Genomic DNA, 19,273 nt, shown 5'->3' on the forward strand with positions numbered 1-19,273 from the left:
TATAATGGAAATGTTGCAATGTAATGTACAAGTGTGGCAATTCCCTGAAATGTATCAGAATTTAGCTAAAGAAAAGTAGAACTATCTTTCAGAAAAAAAAAAAATAATAATAATTAAACTAGATCTAAAAACTTACTGTGGACTTTTCAGGTGATGCAGGAACATCAAATGTTTCATTAATATGGTTATCCAGTTCCTGCTGTGAGTGTGAATGATGAATTTGGTTCCAACTGTTCTTTTTAAATTGTTTGGGTGGTAATGCAGGAGGCTGCCCATCTATAGGAGTTTCTTGAGATCTAAGTATCAAAATAAAAGTAAAATCATTAGACATTGACAATACTTTAAGGATTCCAGGTAAACTAAATAAACTGCTTGAAGAAACTCAGGATGACCTGAATGTATGCATATATTTTGAGAATCTCAAAAATTTACTGTGGTGGAATACATTGGAAGTATATGTTTAGCCATGTTACTGCCTTATTCTTGAAAAGCAATTGTACATGAAACAAGCAAGTTCAAGTTTTATACATTACTTTTTTCTTTTTTTTTCCCCCAAAGGTTCTAGCACTCTTAACCTATTTTGTGTTTACAAACTATAAAATTCACTGTATTTACACACTTCATTTTTGCTAAAAATAAATATCTAAAGTACATGTCACTTAAAATGTCTCCTGCAATAAGAAAACCAATTAGATCACAAGTCAATGCCTGAAATTTAGATCTTAAAAACAGACAAAAGCATTGTAATGAAGTGCTCCCACGCTATTTTTTGGCTTTTGATCTAGAAATAGGAGTGCAAACTCAAGTCAATTCAGCTGTCCACCCACATTTATTTGAAAAGCTCAATGGAGGTGATAGAGTTAAAATTTTCAATTTAAAAGTATATATATACATACACAGGCATATTTCAAAAGAACTTTGGTTTCATTCCCCTCTTGAACATATTCCCCTTTGAAATATGTGCAGCATTGAAACATTTGTAAAAATGGCATTCATAGCATGCATTTTTCAGTTCAGTTTTAACATCATTACAGAAGATAGAACAGCAGAAACTACTATTTCTGTTTTAGATCTTTGAGCACTGTACTGTAGATTAATAAAAATGTTCTCTCTGTTTATGTGCAATATAGATCATTTCCTTTATTAGTCCCTTTGGAATAAAAGCTTAACTGTATAGTTTGTATTACATAGATGATTCATCTTTCATTATATGGCTTTATACTTAAGAATTAAGGCGAACATTTTTAGAGGCTCGAAAGGGCAGTTAGCATTAGTTCCCATTAACTTAGTTTGAATGTCAGTTTCTAAATACCAGCAAGGATACATGCCTTCCTCCTCACAAACCACATTAAAAGGTATTATTAAGTAATTTAACTACTTATGGCAACAGCCCACTGATACTAGCAGCAAATCCAAAACCCATGAAGAATGAAGTTACAGGTTACAGCTAAACCTAAAGAGAACACCACCACCAGAAATGGGTGCTGCCATTCTTTCTTTCGCTCACACCCATGCCCCTGTCCTTGAATGACGCCAGTGCTCCTCCCTTGGCCAGTCCAGCTTACCAAACAAGCCAAAATACAGTGACTTTTGGACAAGCCTGGGTAGCTTTCTGCTGGTTCAACAAGATGAATCGCCTCGTCCCTAGGTCGAGTACTGTGAGGGGAGGGAAGTACACTCCCAGAAGCCAGAAATAGGACAATGCCCCATTCGTTATCAGCAAGCTGTAGCACTGACTCATACTATAACATCTAAAAAAGCATCTGTAACTATAACATCTCTAAAAAGCACATGTACTCGCGTGACTAGTCCTCTGTATTTAACTAGGCTAGCCGCAGTAAACTGTTAGCTGGGTAAGACTCTCGTTATGAGACAGAACAGCATTTCAAGTTGCTGCAAGTATGAAAACCTAAGGCAGCTGTACATCAAATTCCATCCTGCAGAATTTGGCTCTATGTAATTAAAGGGAAACAGGGCCCAGGTGCACATTTTCAAAAACAAAAATGAAAAAATAAGATCCATATTGTCTCAGTGATTTAAAACCAGGGATGAACATCTTTCAAAAAGTGTGACAATGGAGTGGAAAATGGAACATTTCACTAAAGAAAAGTGCATATTCCCCACTTCAGTTTTTAAAAATTTAGCCATTTTTCTAGAACACAAATATTGATTTTTTTTTTTGTCAATTTAGGGAAACAGTACATTTGAAAAGATCCTGACAATATTTTGAGAGATGTTTTTGCTTAATGTCAACTTTTAGAAAATAATAAAAATAATATCTTGTGACACTTTTCAGTGCAACTGAAAGTAAAAAGTCTTTTTTATTATTATTGATAAGTACCTTTTCAAAATACAGTTTTGTGGAGAGGGAAAAATATCATGATTGCCAACATTTGCAGAACGAATTTTCAAGGCAACTCTAAATTATTTATACATTGACTTACGAAGGTCATCCAGAGCTTTTTAGCTACCTGTGTATTTATACATTCAGCTCTGGCCAGCACAGGTTATTCATCCTTTCAAGTGAAGGGCAACATAGTTATATATTTTCCTACAAACAATTACTCCTGAGAATTTTAAACTGAATAAAAAAGGAATGGGAAACCTTCATAAAGACACAAAAGGATCCTGATAAAAGTAAATGTTGGAACTTATGTTTGACTAGATGTTGGTCCATACATGTCAACATACACAAATTCCTACAGAACATACAAATTTATAGAAAAGATTGGAAAAGTTACTTAAATGAGCATTTTAGTAGCAGCAAGGCAAGTACTGTAATAGATTAGCATAACGAATTGTGAGAACTAACAATCAAGCCTTGGGCAAAAACTTCATTGCTTTATATTTGCCCAGTCAGCTTTGAATTTCCTTATGAATGCTTAGACAATGGCAGTGAAAGCAGCCTGTTTTGCAGGCAAAGCAGCTCTCTGTTTCTGCTTTCAGCAATTTACATCATAATAAAATAACACACAAAACCTCACACTGACTACCTTTGTGTATTTTTGTTACAGATATCCGGTCTGACCTTTCATAATATATTAAGCAAACATTTCATACACATACCCATAAGTTCATTAAATTAAATATATATCATGTGCTTTTGGAATTTAAGGTTATAATTACCTCTGTAAACTACAAGTTGCTCTGAATAGCACATGCGGATGAAGACAAAAAAAAGCAGAATGAAAGACTGTGCTATCTAAGCTATAATGCCCTTCTAAACTGCACTGAAATTCTGATTTCTTTTGCTATATTGACTCCAAACTTCAAGAGAGCACTATACAGACTGTCAGGTTAGCCCCTCTTACTGTCTTGCACACACAAATTTGATCCATAACTAGGAATTTCCAGTAAATTAGCAGAGGGACTACTCTAATCTTCCGACTCGGAATAATCAAAGTATTTAAGATATAGGGTGTTTTTTTTTGAGTGTAAAACAGTACCATTTCTAATTATACAGTCAATATAAACTTTGTGACTCTACTACTTTCATTCATAAATATCAAAGCTTGAATCAATAACATCACCTGAGACTTTCAGAAGACTCTGAAACCCTCACGGTTCATGTTTTTGACAGCAATATCCTCACTCTTAAAAGTAGCTTATACTAAGTATCTATAGAAGGAGATTAAATTCCACGTCTGAACTTCCAACAAGGGAAAAAAAATACAAATCTTAGTGATGGAAGAGCAATATTTTTCCTATTAGGGCATGAAAAAGTGCAAAAACATGAAGAACACCCATAGTTGCATAATTAACTTGCACAACCACTTCCTCTCTACTTTTAAGGTTCATTTCTATGGTAACTTACACAAATCAGGTATTAAATAAACAAATCCAAAGAACTTTCAGGAACATATTTTACAACTTAAATTTAGAGTAAAAGCATATGAATAAAAGAGCTTTTTAGAATTTTGCTTACTCCACTGTATCACTCCACCATTCAAGATGAGTTTCTCATAACTGACTTGATTTGTCTTGGAACTGAAGGAACCTGAGTGGCCTCAGTACAGTAAAACTCAAGTATGAAAAAAGATTCGCAAGTGTTCCAGTTTTGAGATTCCCTTGCCACACAAATAGATTAAAAAAGACCATCAAAAAAGGGAACTTTCTATTATTAGGCTAAAGCACTGCTTTTTCATCTCTGAAATCTAAACAACTGACTGTAAAATTATAGCTAATAAAATAACTTGTGTTATTTTACAAAACCTTAACAGTTTTCTATTCTATTTCCCTCCCCAAAGTTATGCAAAGTTGTTGAAATGGAAGGTATAGTCCAAGCGAGGTTTTAAAAGTTGAATACATTCCCAGTGTATTTTTTTCCTGAGAAACACCAGCTGTTTATAAAAATGTAATTATGCACATGTTGTTTTATAGTTCTCAAATGGTTTTGAAACCATTTGCATAATTTCCTTGCTTATAGAGATTATACAAAATTATGAGGGTAAATTTAGAATTATATGTGTATCTACATATAAAAAGATACAGCAGCAGTGTTAATATCGTTTATATTGTGCACCGTTTTTCCCCCAATTCATCTGTAGTCTGGCCACCAGTTTATTCCAAGCATTTCAAATCTTTCAATAACTCAGGTTTTTTGTTTGTTTGAAAATAAACATTTTTTCCCATAGAATTCCTTCAATTCATGTATAGAATCTTTACAAAGAAAAGCTTTAGTTTGCAACCTGCTATAATAATTAATTTTGATTACAAATGAATATATAATCTTTTAGATGACAACTATGTCAAGCAAGAAAAACCTCGTATGAAAGAGGAAGATCTTTATAATTCATATCCACAAAAGCTATGTCATCCTTTTAAACTTAATATACAATACTACATTTTCATCACCATTGCATAGTACTCTTACAGTATGAAGAATACTCAGCTTGCTAGGAAAAACAAAACAGTGCAGTCTTAAACAAAAATATACTCTATAACAACGTACAAAGAATACTAAGAACCTCGGAATGCTGGGGTACTAACGAGGTATTTTGGCTGAGTAATTTGTGTATCTCACACTTCTTTGTTTTGACAAAAAGCAAAATTTCCAAAAAGTTATGGGAATTTAAAACTTGTATCACAAAGCAATACACTCCAGTTCTACCAAAACCAACTTTTACATTCACATCCAGACACTGATGGTCACACTACAACAAACCCACATTTACATTGGACAAGGGGAAAGGTATGGCAATCCTGTACCAAGAACACCTCAGATATAGGTCTTCACTCCTATATAATTTGATTTTTACTAAGTCTTACACTAATAGCTCCTGAGCAACGGCTACCTTTTTATTAGATTTTCTGGCTCTCCCCTGACCCAAACATTTAAAACTAGATTCTTTATGGCAAAGATTTCTGACTTGTTATCCTCAGTAGCCCTGTATGCTACCACACAGTAACAAATAAACAGAACTTACGGTGATGATTCCAGTATTATGCTGTTAGCCTGGGTGGAAGATGGAGATCGGTGGTTCACAAATACTTCACTTGGCGAAGTGTGAACCACATGGTCTACTAAATGTCCAACTGATGAGGGTCGTAACCGGGCTCCTTCTTGAGTGAAGGCAGAGTTGCGACTAAAAGGGAAAGCATAGCAATGCAATGTGAAAAGAATTTCATTATTAACCTACATTTCTTACACCACTATGAAAGAATGCCAGAAAAACACTTTTTCCTCGCAGTGAAAACATATGTTCACATACATAGTTCTATGAAATAATTTCATGTTTCAAAAAATCACTGAAACAATTGTGTGTTTTTTATGATAGATGTGCTATGTTTCATAACTTTCTTTACAAAAATATTTTTGGCACACTTTCGAAAACACTAAACGGCTATTTTTTAATATTTTTAGAGAAACCTGAAAGATAATGCTTTCGATGAAAAGGCTACTAAACCAATAGTCCACTCAATGAGAAGCGAAATGAATCCCTGAGAATAAAAATCCTGTTTGTTCATGGAAGAACCTTGCTGTCCATTAAGATGAACATTTTATCTCCAACATCTTCTCCTGGAATAATCATAAGCATTACACTGAGAGTCATTTCCTTTCCGTGACCCAAAATTTTCCCATGTGAAAACGAGAATTGTGACATATGCATGTATTCTTAAAATGCCTTGAACCATGAATAAGGTACGTTATACTATAAGCATCTTTATTATACAATTTTAAAAGTAATTTTTAAATTGCTGCAGATATTTATAACAACCTTCTTTTGAATAATCTACTGCAATGCCAATGAATCTTAAAATCTTCTTGCTTAAGTAATACAAAATTGGATAATACAGATTCTTAAGCCAGTTTCAGCACACTGAAAGAGAAAGGTGGTTATTTTCCAAAAGAAATCAGAAATGATTTTCCCCTAACTAACATAACTATAACTAACATAAAACACAGCTCTAACATGTGAAAAGCAAGCTTTGAAAGGAATAAAAGAAATGCAGAAACACTGAGGAAAATAAATCTGCAAGGATTTCTGATCAAGTAATTTTCCTCGAAGTTTTAATAAGCGAAATTATCCAGAACTAATTATTTCTAAAATATCACAGAGATATCATTATTATTTTTTTCTTAGCCAATTGAATAATTTAGTTTTAACTGTGTTTGAGAGAAATCAAGCTCAAATTTAGGGTAGCATGCTACATCTTTCTATAGGTTGAGTTAAAAGTATCTATAATTCACCCCTGAACAGTTTCTCTTGTGGAGTTAAATGTTCCAGAGAACTAATCAGCACATAATTTTGTCAAGTTATTTGTCTCCATAAAGCATTAGTCCTTTTATTACACAAGTAGGTCCCTGCCATTAGAGGCAGTCACTTATAGGGAGAGATTCAGTGCTACTTACTGGTTTGGGGTTCCAGGTGGAGACCGTGATGGTAGGCTCTGGGTTTCTAACCTATCATCAGACAGTGAGTTCCTACTCACTACTTCCCAGTCCATCCCACTCATCAATTTCCGTGCTAAGGGTTTACTGGGGGATCTAGAAGAAGAAAGTAAAATGATTGACCAGAAAGGTCAGAACAATATTATATAAAATTAACTACAACAAAACTCTGGATATTCTATCAAAGGAAACCAAATCATATGGAAACAGAAATGTAATAATGCAAAACTGTATTGACATGCGCTGTGTTGCATCTTCTCAATATATTGTACTCCATTTTCTGTACTTTGCACGTGAACATCAGTGAAATACAGCCGTGAAATACTGCTGGCTGGTACGAAGGCAGACAAGGTACAAAAGGAACCTGTTAAAACTTCACCAAGCATTTCTAATGCCTCAGAGAGAATCTGACTCAAACAGAATATTCATCAAGAGGTACGAACTCAAAAAAGAAAAAAACACTACGTAACAGAACTGTTCAGCCGTCTCAGGAAAATAAAGTCGTGCAAACATCTGTCCAAAAAGCTCCCAAAGACTTTGAAGAACTGAAAGCAGGGCAATAAGGAACACGGCAATCAAACTGCTGGGCTTTGTCTGCTCATGAGGGTTTTTCCTTCAAGGTGACACACGCTTTCTTCCAGAACATGGTTTGACACCAATAAACACGATGCAATCATCCTATTTAATCTTCGTAGTGGGCTACTTTTGGGCTCCATTCAGTTTTGTGCCAGAAACATCCTTCAGGTTGAGGTCGTTATCCCCATCATTTCTTGTAAGAAAGGAATCATTTTTTATTTGTTGCCATTTCTTGATATTGAGGAAACTTTTTCTTCTCATCCTCCAGTCATACCAGGATACATACTCACCTCTTCTGCTGTTTCTTTCTCATATTGCTCGAATACAGATGAAACCATACTTTAAATATCTAATGAACTACTATATTTCCCTCTAATAATGGACAGTGTCAAATGAATCATCCAAGGCTTGTGGTTGCCTTTCTTTTAGTGGCATCACATGGGATTGTTCACCCATCCTGCATCTAAACATATCCAGACTTTAGCTTTTTATTGTTTTTAACTGTAGATTTTTCAGCCAACAACAAAAATTCTCTCAAACAACCCTTAAATACAAGTCCCTGCGTTTTGTGTTAGTGAGTTTTCACTTCACCTCTACTACTTTGATGATGCTATATAGTTCAATTTCTCCTCTATTACTAGCCAACTCCAGTGATACAGGTGTCCCCCATGATACCTCAATTTCAGTCACAATCATTTCGTTCCCATTTGCCTTTATATTTTATCACTACACTCTTCTTTATTTTCCAACTTTGGAGAATAAGGTGACTACATATTACTGTACCAGCATAATGCTTTCCTCCATTTCCTTCCCCAGCTCCATGCACCCATATCACAAAATAACTTCTGCCTTTGCTGTGCCCTAAACACATGGTAACTGTTCTTTATTTTCATCTTATCATTATCACCTTACAGATTTACTGAAAGTGCAAACCCAGAAAGAAGGAACTTTGAGAAAATAAGGAACTACTGACACACAAATTACATCCTTCTGAAAATGAGAACTTCAGCTACAAATACATTTTTGATTCTCACAGAAATTAAATACAAGCCACCACCTTAATCAGACCATCCTCAGTATTACCAAAAAGGTCTAAAAAACAAAAAGCAAACATCATGTTGAGTAATCTGTCTGCACATACGGGAATGTGCATGTCTTATTGTTTGGTACTAAAGCAGTGGTGATCTGGGTGTGAAGGGTTTTTAACTTTTTGTTTGTTGTATTTATTCCCTCCCTATGTCCTGATGCAGTTCTGAACATGTGTTGCATGCTGTTTTGCTGTTCTAAAGATTTACTAAATAACAGCTGAAAAAAATCAGAGAGTTGAGCAAGATGGGCTGTTCTAAATCCTATTCATTCAGGCCTTAATCCACCTGAAAAAAATCTAGCAGTATATCGATAACTGAAAACAGACAAAATAGCAGCTGTTTATTTCCTGAGAAATAAGACATCCAGCTTCTTTGAATGGATCACTGTGTTTAAGCAGTATTAATTTGATTCAGAAATAATTAGCTTGATATCAAGTCAATTAAACCAATATTCTCATTTACATAATTTGCTTCAAATGTGAGCAACTCAAACCTCTTTAGAGATTTTTATTCATGTAGCTAATTCAAACAGTTCTGAACAGGTAAAATAAAAAGAAACCAGCAGAACTGAAATACATATCTAATGTTACCAGCTCATTATCCTTTTATTAACCAAAGGCAATCATTAGCTAGACTTTGCTGACACTAAGTTTGCAGCCAGCAGATCAGCACCAGAAGCCAGCTCTGCCAAGAGGTAAATTCTACTGACCAGAAAACTAGCTGGGGGGAAAATGCAGATGAACACAGTATAACCAGGGGTAAATTAGGTGAACACGGGAGTGAGGATACAGTACTGACAGACATGTAAAGACACCTACTGAACTATCTTCACCTTCAGTGAAAAAAATTAAATAAATCAACAGGTGGATACAGAAAAGTTTTGTTTTGTTTTAAATGCACAATAACAGCAAAAGGGGAATTTTCTTGCCTGTATAAACAGAAAATAAATTATGAAGAGAGACACAAAAGTATGGGCACAGGGAAAAAAACATTTTTTTTTTCCAAAAAATGTCATTTATGACTGCTTCAGAAACAACTCACCCCATCGTATCTTGAATCAGTTTAACTACATTTTGAAAAACTTCCTCAAACTATGCAACAAATTAGTACAACCTTAAAAATAAGAAAAGCAGCACCTCCTTCCTTATCGAAATAATCCAATGTTAGGAAAACTCACCTTTTACTGTGGATATGGTCTGATCTTTCAGAAATTATACCACTACCATGATAAACAACTGCAGAGTTTATCAGCAAAGGTTCGTTTCAATTATTTTATTAACAGCTCTAACCTCAGAGTCCCACCCACTCATGTTTGTTGCCTCCATTTCCTGTCTTTGCAGAAATTTCAAAGAAAAAATAACCACACGCAGCACCGAACTTCTCAGTGCTGTGGCTTTCTGATACTGGTTCTCTTTCCAACACTTAGAAATCTAACAATAAGTTTTGATGTTTAATTAAAATTTAAGATGCATTGTGAAATATGCCTCCAAATTTATTCTCTGCTACTAATTTCTTACAATACTCAAATAACATTCTCATGACGTAGTGCAGACGGGAGGGGGGAAGTAAGCCCAAAAACTTCTGAAATGCTTTGATAAACTTTGAAATTCTGAATTTTGCATTTGTCTGCTCGTTCTGGATACTTCTATTGCACCCCACCACAGGGCACTGCTGAGTAAACTATTTTCAGATTTAATGTTATTTTTGGTTTATCTGCAGAAACATTCCTAAAAAAAGTTGGAAGAAATTACATCTGAGTAGGGTTAGAGACCGAAAACTTTACATGCTCACAAAGATCAAGAACAGTCTTAGAAGCTGTGATACCATACCAAATACAAAAAAACTAGAAGCAGGGATAAAATTATATAACACAACCAAAAAAAGCATAACACTAGTGGTATTGACTCAGCTATAGTACACAAAAGGTTTCAAAGAATTTGTTTTGAGGTCCCACAGCTAAAATGCTAAATCCTCACAAGTTGGCAGAGACAAAATTGTTTGGGGATACAGGAGGAAATCTTTTAAATCATTTCTGTCCCCAAAAGAAATATAACCTGGAGCCACAGCCTTACTTTTTATTTTGACAAGGGAATATATATATATATATATGTGTGTGTGTGTATATATTTTGACAAAGGGAATGAATTTCTGAGCAAAACTGGTGACTACTGCTTCAGACAAAGAAACTGAAATTATACACGAGTCTGCAGATATACCACAAAATGACATGTACAGTTTAGAGCAGAAGAATTTAAATGACCTGAGTAAATGGATGGTTGAAACAATTAGACTGGATTTCTGGAAACAGAGGTTGTAACCTCATGATAAACAGTTCAGAAATACAAATGACTGAAATAACCACACACTATCATATGATATGTATAAACACCCTTCTCTCGGATTCAGTACATACCATCAGAACTGAACAGAATTAGAATATTTTGCAAGAGAAAGCAATGTTCTTTAAGAAATCTCACAATTCACGACTTGAAAGATAATAGAAATGAAAAAGTTCAGTCGCTTATTATGCTCCTGGGAATTCTCACAGATTTTTATGGTTTGTAAATATCCTGCAACAAATGAGGCTGAGAGAATAGCTGTAATGAAGATGAAAAAAAATCTAAACAACCGCAACAACAGTCTTCTAAATGCGGCAGTTAGTGCTGCATGAAATTACGAAGCAGCATCCACAAAAGGTATTCATCAAATTTATTAGACTACTTCCTTTACAGTAATAGACCCATTTTTAAAATTAATTTTTAAATGTTCTTATGGTTTATAAAATAAATTCATGAATACAACTTCAGCTAATTTCATATTAAAATCCTGAGGACAAAGAGCTAAGCCTGACAATCGTGGGTTAAAGCGACCTGCTTTATTTAAATGGGTGTTATTTTATTGTATGTTACATTATTGTAATTTTTTTCCATGCCTTGTGCTCTGTATCTATGTTCTATTTGACATGTGAAAGCTAGGTGAGCATCACTTGTGGCAGTCTCCATTTCCCATCTCAGAATAAATCGATAATTCAAGTAAGATCTCAGTGTAACTAAAACTATCGATTTCTTACAATGAAAGGATTTAAAAGTTTCCTTATTAGCTCAATATTAGCTCAAATACAGCAATTTCTATTTAAATGTGAAAAGGAAAACAAAGGGTAAATCTGTACAGCTTCAAAAAAAATCTCATTTTTTTTTCTTTCAAGACAGTCACTGAAAATAAGCAGTTTTCCTGCAGATCATAACTGATCTTGAAGAAATCTTCTGATGTGGTACTAATAAAATCAATAGTAAATATTCAATTTTTTAAGTGGCCACTTAAATCACAAGGAAGTCCTGAGTGCAAAACTAGCATGCTTGTACTTTCATAACAAAAAGCAAATGACACCTATAAGAACTTTCGAAAGATGAACCAACTGAAACAAGCCTGTTGCTTGAAAGGTTAAAAAGCTGTTCAACGACAGGATTACTTTGTCTGAGAAAAACATACTCAGAAAGAGAAAGGAAGGTTCCAGGAACAAAACCCACGCCATACCTGGAAAACCTTAAAAAGCAAAATTTAGCTTTTGTATGAATACAAAAAAAGCTAATATCTGTTCGGTATTTCATCTTGAAATGCAGATGTTTAGTAGACAAGGAATTAAAGATAATGTTTTTAGATTAAGCTCCCTGAAGCAGACGTTGTTCGACAAATGCCATCCATTTCATGTTTTTTTTTTTTCACCCTTTAAAATACAACAGATCTTTAAAACTGAAAATGCATTAATCGCACACTGTGCTGGAGACGACAAGAGGAGAAGCCGATGATCTATTAAAAGCTTTTCGAAGTGTATTTGTTACAACACACCATTAAATTCAGTCCACTCTGTGACATACGTATGTGTGAATCAGACGTTTATCAGTCATCAACATTACTAAATAACTTGAAAGGTAATTGAAGATGAATGCTGTATTGCTCTAACAGAAACAGAGGAAAACGCAATTACAGAGGACAGAAGAGTCAAGTATTTTATTAACTAAAAAAAAGCAGAAAAGACTTGAGGAAACATCAAAGCAATTCTAGCCATGGGTTTCAATTTTATCCAGAGTATATATTACAGAAGACAAATGACCCCAGCAACGCTTGCTCTGGTTAGACTCAAAGGGAAGAGTGCCATCTACTGAAATAGAGTTTCTAAAATGAAGCATATGGCTCCTCAAAACCAAGTACCGGCTCTCCTCCATCTCACTTATTTGTGGGAAATTGCCAAGTTCAGAGTGAAATGTGAAATACATCGCTTTTAGCTGATTCATAACCATCTTTTAAAATAAACATGAGAAAGCTTAACTGACACCGTGTTGTGTCTTTTGAGTAATAAAGTCACCCCAACCAAAAATCTAACCAGATCCCCAAAGTAAATTAGATTTTTAAAAAAAAAGTCTAGAGCACACAGAACAAATTGGTCTTATAAAATTGACCTGTTGAACAACCATGTCACAGTACTTCTGCCCACAAATCCTTCTAATATGGAGCTGGGCATCTCTATTGTGTCCAGCTAAAAACCTAGATTATATTGCAATATTATATTGCAAAGGGAGAAAGGCATGAGGGAGGGGATGGAGGAAGGAAGAGAGAAGGAGGAAGACAGAAAAAAAAAGAAAATGGAAATAGATTTAAGAAATACCACGAAAAAAGTGGAAAATAAAAAATGCTGGGGGCAGAGCAGCAGCAAAAATATATTCAAGCTAAAGATTCAGTTTTAGTTATCTAATAACTACTTAATCAATTCCAAGAACAACCACAAGAAAATAAATTTTACTGATGTTGTTTCACAATTCCACTGTCATGATGTGGAAAACATTTGAAATAGGGCAGAAATGGTTCCTCAAATACGGGGAGAAGTTCTCTGAGGGAGGAGGGCAATTTCTTGCCTCTTTGGGAGGGACGGGGCATGGGGTGAGGTAGAATCTACCAATGCTCTGAAAAACAGTATTTGCAAATACTTGAGAAAGACTACTGAGCTTGTTACTTAAGTCTGTGAGCATAAACTTGAACTCTGGAGCTCCTTAAAGGGTAATTATGTTAAAAGACATTACCTGGCTCAGTAAAAGTTTAGGCAGATAAAAAGCACAGAGGATGCTCCCTGCTCAAAAGGATTCTTTATGTTAATGATCAGAGCCTATTGCCAAATAGATGCAGCAGCAGTTACGTCTTTGAACATTGCATCATAATTTTTGAATGAAGAACTAAATCTATGTCTCGACTGCTTTCTCCTAATCACTAATCCCCTCTGGAACCTGAAACACACAAACAACAGCTTCTGTGATTAGCCAGCTACTCTGTGACAGCTTCAGAAGCAGTGCCCTCAATATAAATTTTCATTCTAAAGTACCTTATTGGGACTCCAGTGGTAAAACTATTCTCATTGAGACAGACATCCACTACAACTTCTTCTAAAGGAAGTATGCATGTACTATGTTTTAGGTTGTTATCAGGGATGAAACATACCCGCTAACTCAATGTTTTAATAGAATAGTTAGAAATCATTCTTTGCAATAAAGGCAGCACAAAAAGGGCTAATAGATATAACTACAAACTACTCAGATGGAAGGGCATTCTCATTTTCTCTGAAAATACATAAAACGAGGAAATATTAAAGAATACCCTTACTGATTTTCTTGACACAAGATTCCCTTCCACTTCTGGCTGTCCCAAAGACAACCTCCCACATCAACGTTAACCTCTTTGATAGTTAAGTCATGCCACCAGTAACAGTGGATAAAGGCTACTCTATTTTACGTGTTTAAAACCAGCAAAAAATGACACCATAACATCTTAGAAGGTACAAACAGAAGATTTACTGATCCAGCACTGATCCAATGTTAATTGCTTACCTGGCGAATACTCTGTCTTTGTTTGCTCTTTCTTTACCATACTGTACAGACTGGACCTCTGTTCTCCCACTAGAAAACAAAACAAGAAATATTAAATGCCACTAACTTAGGATAACAATTTCCTGCTTAAAACTGAACCATCTCAACAAAAAATCCTAAATTCTATTTCCAGTCATGCTCAAGCAATTGTACTAGCATCAGTACAGTCCCATTTTAGACAACAGTTGGGTAAGTATAAGTCTTCTTTCACATTAGAGTGTAGCTGTAACAAAGACTAAATAACATTAGGCATAACAAAGCTTTCTCTTTTCATCCTTCTTCTATCCAAAGCAACAAGCAAGTTCTGCTTGTATCTTTTGGATAACAGTCCAGACTATAATCTTTCCTGTCATAGCCACAATGAAAAGTAATGGCATCTCCTCTGTACTTCTCCTAAACTATTCCCTGAATTGTCAAAAACTTAGTTACTACTTAGTTTAGCAAAATACCATTACGAAATTAGATAAGCACATCAGGATTGTATTCTGCTACACAATTTATCAAATACAAACTAAGAACTTGGAACTTGCTGACTCTTCATTTAAGACCAGATGTTCTGTGTCAAATCCCTCATATTTCATAATTTGTTCTGGAAAACAGTGCAATGTTAGTGTCTATCAGAAGTTAAGCATTGGTGTCTCGAATCCAGCAAAACTCTCCTTGCAACCACTTTCTCCTTTATTACTTCATATCACGGCACAGCCAGAGAATACATATACATGACCTAAAAGGATAGCGAAATTACATTGCTGCTCTTCTCTGTCCATTATAGGGACATTTACATTGATAATGAAATCAAAGAGTAGTTATTTTCATATCCATATTACAGACCCAATACAGCGTTAAATACAATATAATTAGGAAATCAGATGGTAAGCACTTTAGGTTTGAACCTCGTACACCAGTTATAAAAGCCAGAATTAGAAATTGGAGCTAGATGGAAATATCCATCTACCCCAGGCAATGCCCAGTAGCAGCTGTTTTTAGGGAAAGAGTATAAAGAACAAGTCAAACTAAAGATTTTTCTACCCATATATACTCCAACTTCATATATCTTCCCATATATACTCCAGTCCAGACAGGGGACCTTCCAAGTCTGACACTGGTCCGTGTTGTGACTGGGAGCAAGACTTTCCATCTGTTTTCTATGTGCTTTTTGGAATTCATTTAGATTTCTAGGCTCCACAACATCCTTTGGAGAGAATTTCACAATCCGCCTAATGAATGTGTAAAGGATGGAGAAATGGGCCAGCAGGAACCTCACGAAATTCAATAAAGAGAAATGCAAAGACCTGCACCTGGCGAGGAACAACCCCTGCAACAGACCGTGGGCCAACTGCCTGGAAAGCAGGTTTACTCAACACTGGTGAGACCACATCTGGAGAGATGCGTCCAGTTCTGGGCTCCCCAGGACAAGAGACACACAGACATACTGGAGTCAGTCAAGCAAAGGGGCCACAAAGGCAATTAAAGGTCTGGGGCATCTGATGAGTGGGGAGGCTGAGAGAGCTGGGACTGTTCTGCCTCAAGAAGAGAAGGCTCAGAGGAATTAAATCAGCTTGTATACATAAATGCGTATTGGGGGAGTAACGAAGACAGCCATACTCTTCTCAGGAGAGCCCAGCGACAGGACAAGAGGTAGTGGGAACAACTGAAACATGGGAAATTCTACTTAAACAATTAAAAAACAAAATACAACAGCAGTAACAAAAACACGTTTTTTACTGTAGCTTTTTTTCCTTTCCAAGAACTCTAACACTGTATTTGCACTGCCTCCTACTAATAATTGATTCAATGTTTTCAGAGAACTACACACAGAGCTCCAAGACAGGAATAGCTTATTTATAATTGATGTTCCTCCTCTCTCTCCCTATATACATTATTTTGCATTTTTGGACATTCAACTTTAGCTGCCGTTTTATTGCCTACTCATCCTTCACTGTGACATACCAAAGAATCTTTCTCTCGTCATCTCAGCTTTTTACTACAAAACTGTGTATGACTGGAACTTCCCCTCGTTATGAAGATTGGACCTAGTTGTTGTCTCCCGTCTCGTTAAATCAGTTGCTAATATACAAGAAAGCTCCATGTAGTTCTGTTTGGCAGCTTAACTTCTTTAACTAGGGTTTGGTGAGGAATACTGTGAGTGCCACTTTGACAATCTCAAGGACAGTGTACACAAGTCAGATTTTCTCATCAGTAGTCTTCTTGATCCCTCCTGGAAGTTTGCTGTTTGTTTTTGTTGTTGTTGTTTTTTTTAAACTTGCTTTAAAATTTGCTGCATTAGAACCTTTTAGTCCAATAACAAATTACATAACTCATTTAATAGTTCAACAATTTCATATCCCTGATTTCTTTCAGAAGTGGAGATAACTCTGTCTAGCCCTGGCAGTTCAGAATTTTATTAGTTCATTTTAATTACAGAAATGCTGGCTAGGAGGCTCTAGTCTAACCTCCTAACACTAAATCTTGTCTGGCCATGGTTTTTGTCTAGCCAAGTTTTGAAAGTGTCCAAGAGATTCCACAACCTCTCTGGGTAACTTGTTCCAGTAATGAACTACTTGACCAGCAAAAAAAAATAAAAATAAAAAAAAACAAAACACGTGTCCAATTTGAATCTTCAAGGCAAACATGTGACGTCCTTGTTGTATCACCAGCACAGGTTTGGTTCCATCATTTCTGAAACTGACCTTGAATTAGCCCTAGGCTTATTACTAAAGCCTCCCTTAGCTTCCTCTTCAACACATTAAACAAGCCCAGTGCCCTTAACCTCTCCTTGTGTGCAATGTTACTACTATTATGCTGTCTCTAAACAAGCTCTCAAACTACGTGCAGAAATTCTAGCCTTTTGGCTGCTTCATTAACTTTAATGACCTTCCTCATTTTTATACAGTTTCCCTTTTCATCTTACATTAACATAAGTTGAATGTCATCATCAAAGAGCTATTCTGCTACAGCAACCATGATGATTCAAATTCAGAATCTTTACAGAAATGAAAAAGCTCCCCCAGATTCATGACAGTAACACTGAAACAAGTCTCAAATACAGTTCAGGATTGCAGAATGATGTTTCTCAAATGGGTGCTGTGAACGCTGGTCAAAGAAACAGATGGTGTAAAATTTAGCCTCTCAATTACTTTCCTTTTTATACATTTATGCAATTCACAAGCGTAACAGAAATAGCCCATTATTGTGCTTCCTAGCTTTTCATCATCTCCCTTTGTACGTCACAGACACTGTTGCCATTCTAGACAGCTGATTAGTAGTAGCTCCATTATTCCCTAGTTTAGGCACAATTTAAACCATAGGCATTCTGCCTCACTTGCAGAGACAGTTAACCCAGTTACTTTACTTAACTCAGCTTGTTTTTTTTCTTTTAAAACATAAAACACTTTGAAAAAACATACCATTCACTGTCGTTACAGTACAAATTATATTTGGGAATTATAGTTATGCCTCTGTCATTCTTTGCACCTCCATGCTTTTTGCCTATTATATCAATTTCGTCCTTAAAAATTATGGATTTCATTCCACCCTTATTTTCTAAACTTCTGCTTTTGGTGCAGAGCATACATGTCTTTTGTCTTCATCTAGTTGCTTATTTGTATGCATCTTGCTTAAGTGGGCTTTACTTGTACAAGCTTCACTTCATTGATTTTTATTTGATCTTTATTTAGATCTGTTTTGTTGCTGTTGCTGCATGCAGGATCTGAGATCCATCAGCTTTCAAAAACTCCAGGCCAAACACTTTGAAGTTCTGAAACAACGTTTTTTTAGAAAAAAAAAAAGATAAACATAACCCAGCAGGTAGGCAGGCAAAGAAATGCAGCCTGTGAGACTGCTACAAAGTATTAGCTTGATAACAACTGCTAATATAATAATTGTATTTCCAAATTATTTCAGAAAATTACTGACTCATGCCAAGAAGTGAAGGGAACAGTTGCAGGATTCAAAAGCCATTTGAATTATGACACTGTTTAACATAAATTCTAGGTAATTCCCTATGCTTATTTATGAGTTACCCATTCTTTTATGTTTTCCCACATATTTCAAACCAGCACTTACCAGTACCGGAACTTTGAACCCAAAGTGAAATAATGTGCAAAAAAGTTCTTCTGAGGGGGGAGCGGTCTGTCCAAACGGAAGAACGTGTGATGTTCAACACAAGCTTTCCACAAATTCTTACACGCTCGGTAGTTCACCATATTGAATCCCAGTAATGTTTCTCTAGATTCATGCTGAAAGTGAAAAAAATGGATTTCAGATAATTATTCACAGTTACATTTGAAATAAACACAATTGGAATTTTTTAAAAAATTATTTTTGAAGAGGTTCTCTAATTTTACATTAACTTCATGTATTATAAGCCCTTTAAAAAAAAGGGGGTGGGGGTGGGGAGGGCTCTTAAGAGTTTTCTTTAAAGGCATTTTAAAGTCTGTAGCCATTTTATTTTTATTTTTTTAAATGAGCCTGTCCAAAGGCTAACATTCTGTTTAGTGTTGAAACAAGTCTAGATGGGATGAAACGGTCTCAAAAGGCAGGAAACTGCATCAACAAATTCCTGTGACCAGAGAACTCAAATGCAACATTTCAAGATTTCTACAGTTGAGGTTAGGAATCTAATTCTCAAGAACAGTTAATACGCCTACTTCTAAATTGGGTTCCTACTAAAGGAAAGACGAGCAAAGTTGCAAAGCAAGCTCAGCTATTCTGCCTGGTGAGGGAGTTTGATTACAAACATCGTAGGCCAGAAAACATCAGCACTCTGCTTTCTCTTCACATTACTAAATCCTCTGCAATATTTA

General features: G+C 35.5%; 1 protein-coding gene across 17 annotated transcripts in view; it reads right to left on the reverse strand.

Annotated features, from left to right (window-relative positions):
* PTPN4 (protein tyrosine phosphatase non-receptor type 4) overlaps positions 1–19,273 on the reverse strand; it is a 115,550-nt gene that overhangs the window by 24,343 nt on the left and 71,934 nt on the right. For all 17 annotated transcript variants that reach the window (XR_013953865.1, XM_080600642.1, XM_080600655.1 and 14 more), the window contains 5 exons: positions 18,534–18,706; positions 14,430–14,498; positions 6,854–6,988; positions 5,427–5,585; positions 137–296 (listed from right to left, as the gene is read on the reverse strand). Coding sequence is in view for 16 of the 17 variants with exons in the window: in XM_080600642.1 (XP_080456768.1) it covers positions 137–296; positions 5,427–5,585; positions 6,854–6,988; positions 14,430–14,498; positions 18,534–18,706 (696 nt within the window). In the remaining variant the exon portion in view is untranslated. The remainder of the gene's footprint in view (positions 1–136; positions 297–5,426; positions 5,586–6,853; positions 6,989–14,429; positions 14,499–18,533; positions 18,707–19,273) is intronic.

The sequence above is a fragment of the Anser brachyrhynchus genome (assembly GCF_964034855.1).
Source record: "Anser brachyrhynchus genome assembly, chromosome: 7".
Taxonomy (NCBI): domain Eukaryota; kingdom Metazoa; phylum Chordata; class Aves; order Anseriformes; family Anatidae; genus Anser; species Anser brachyrhynchus.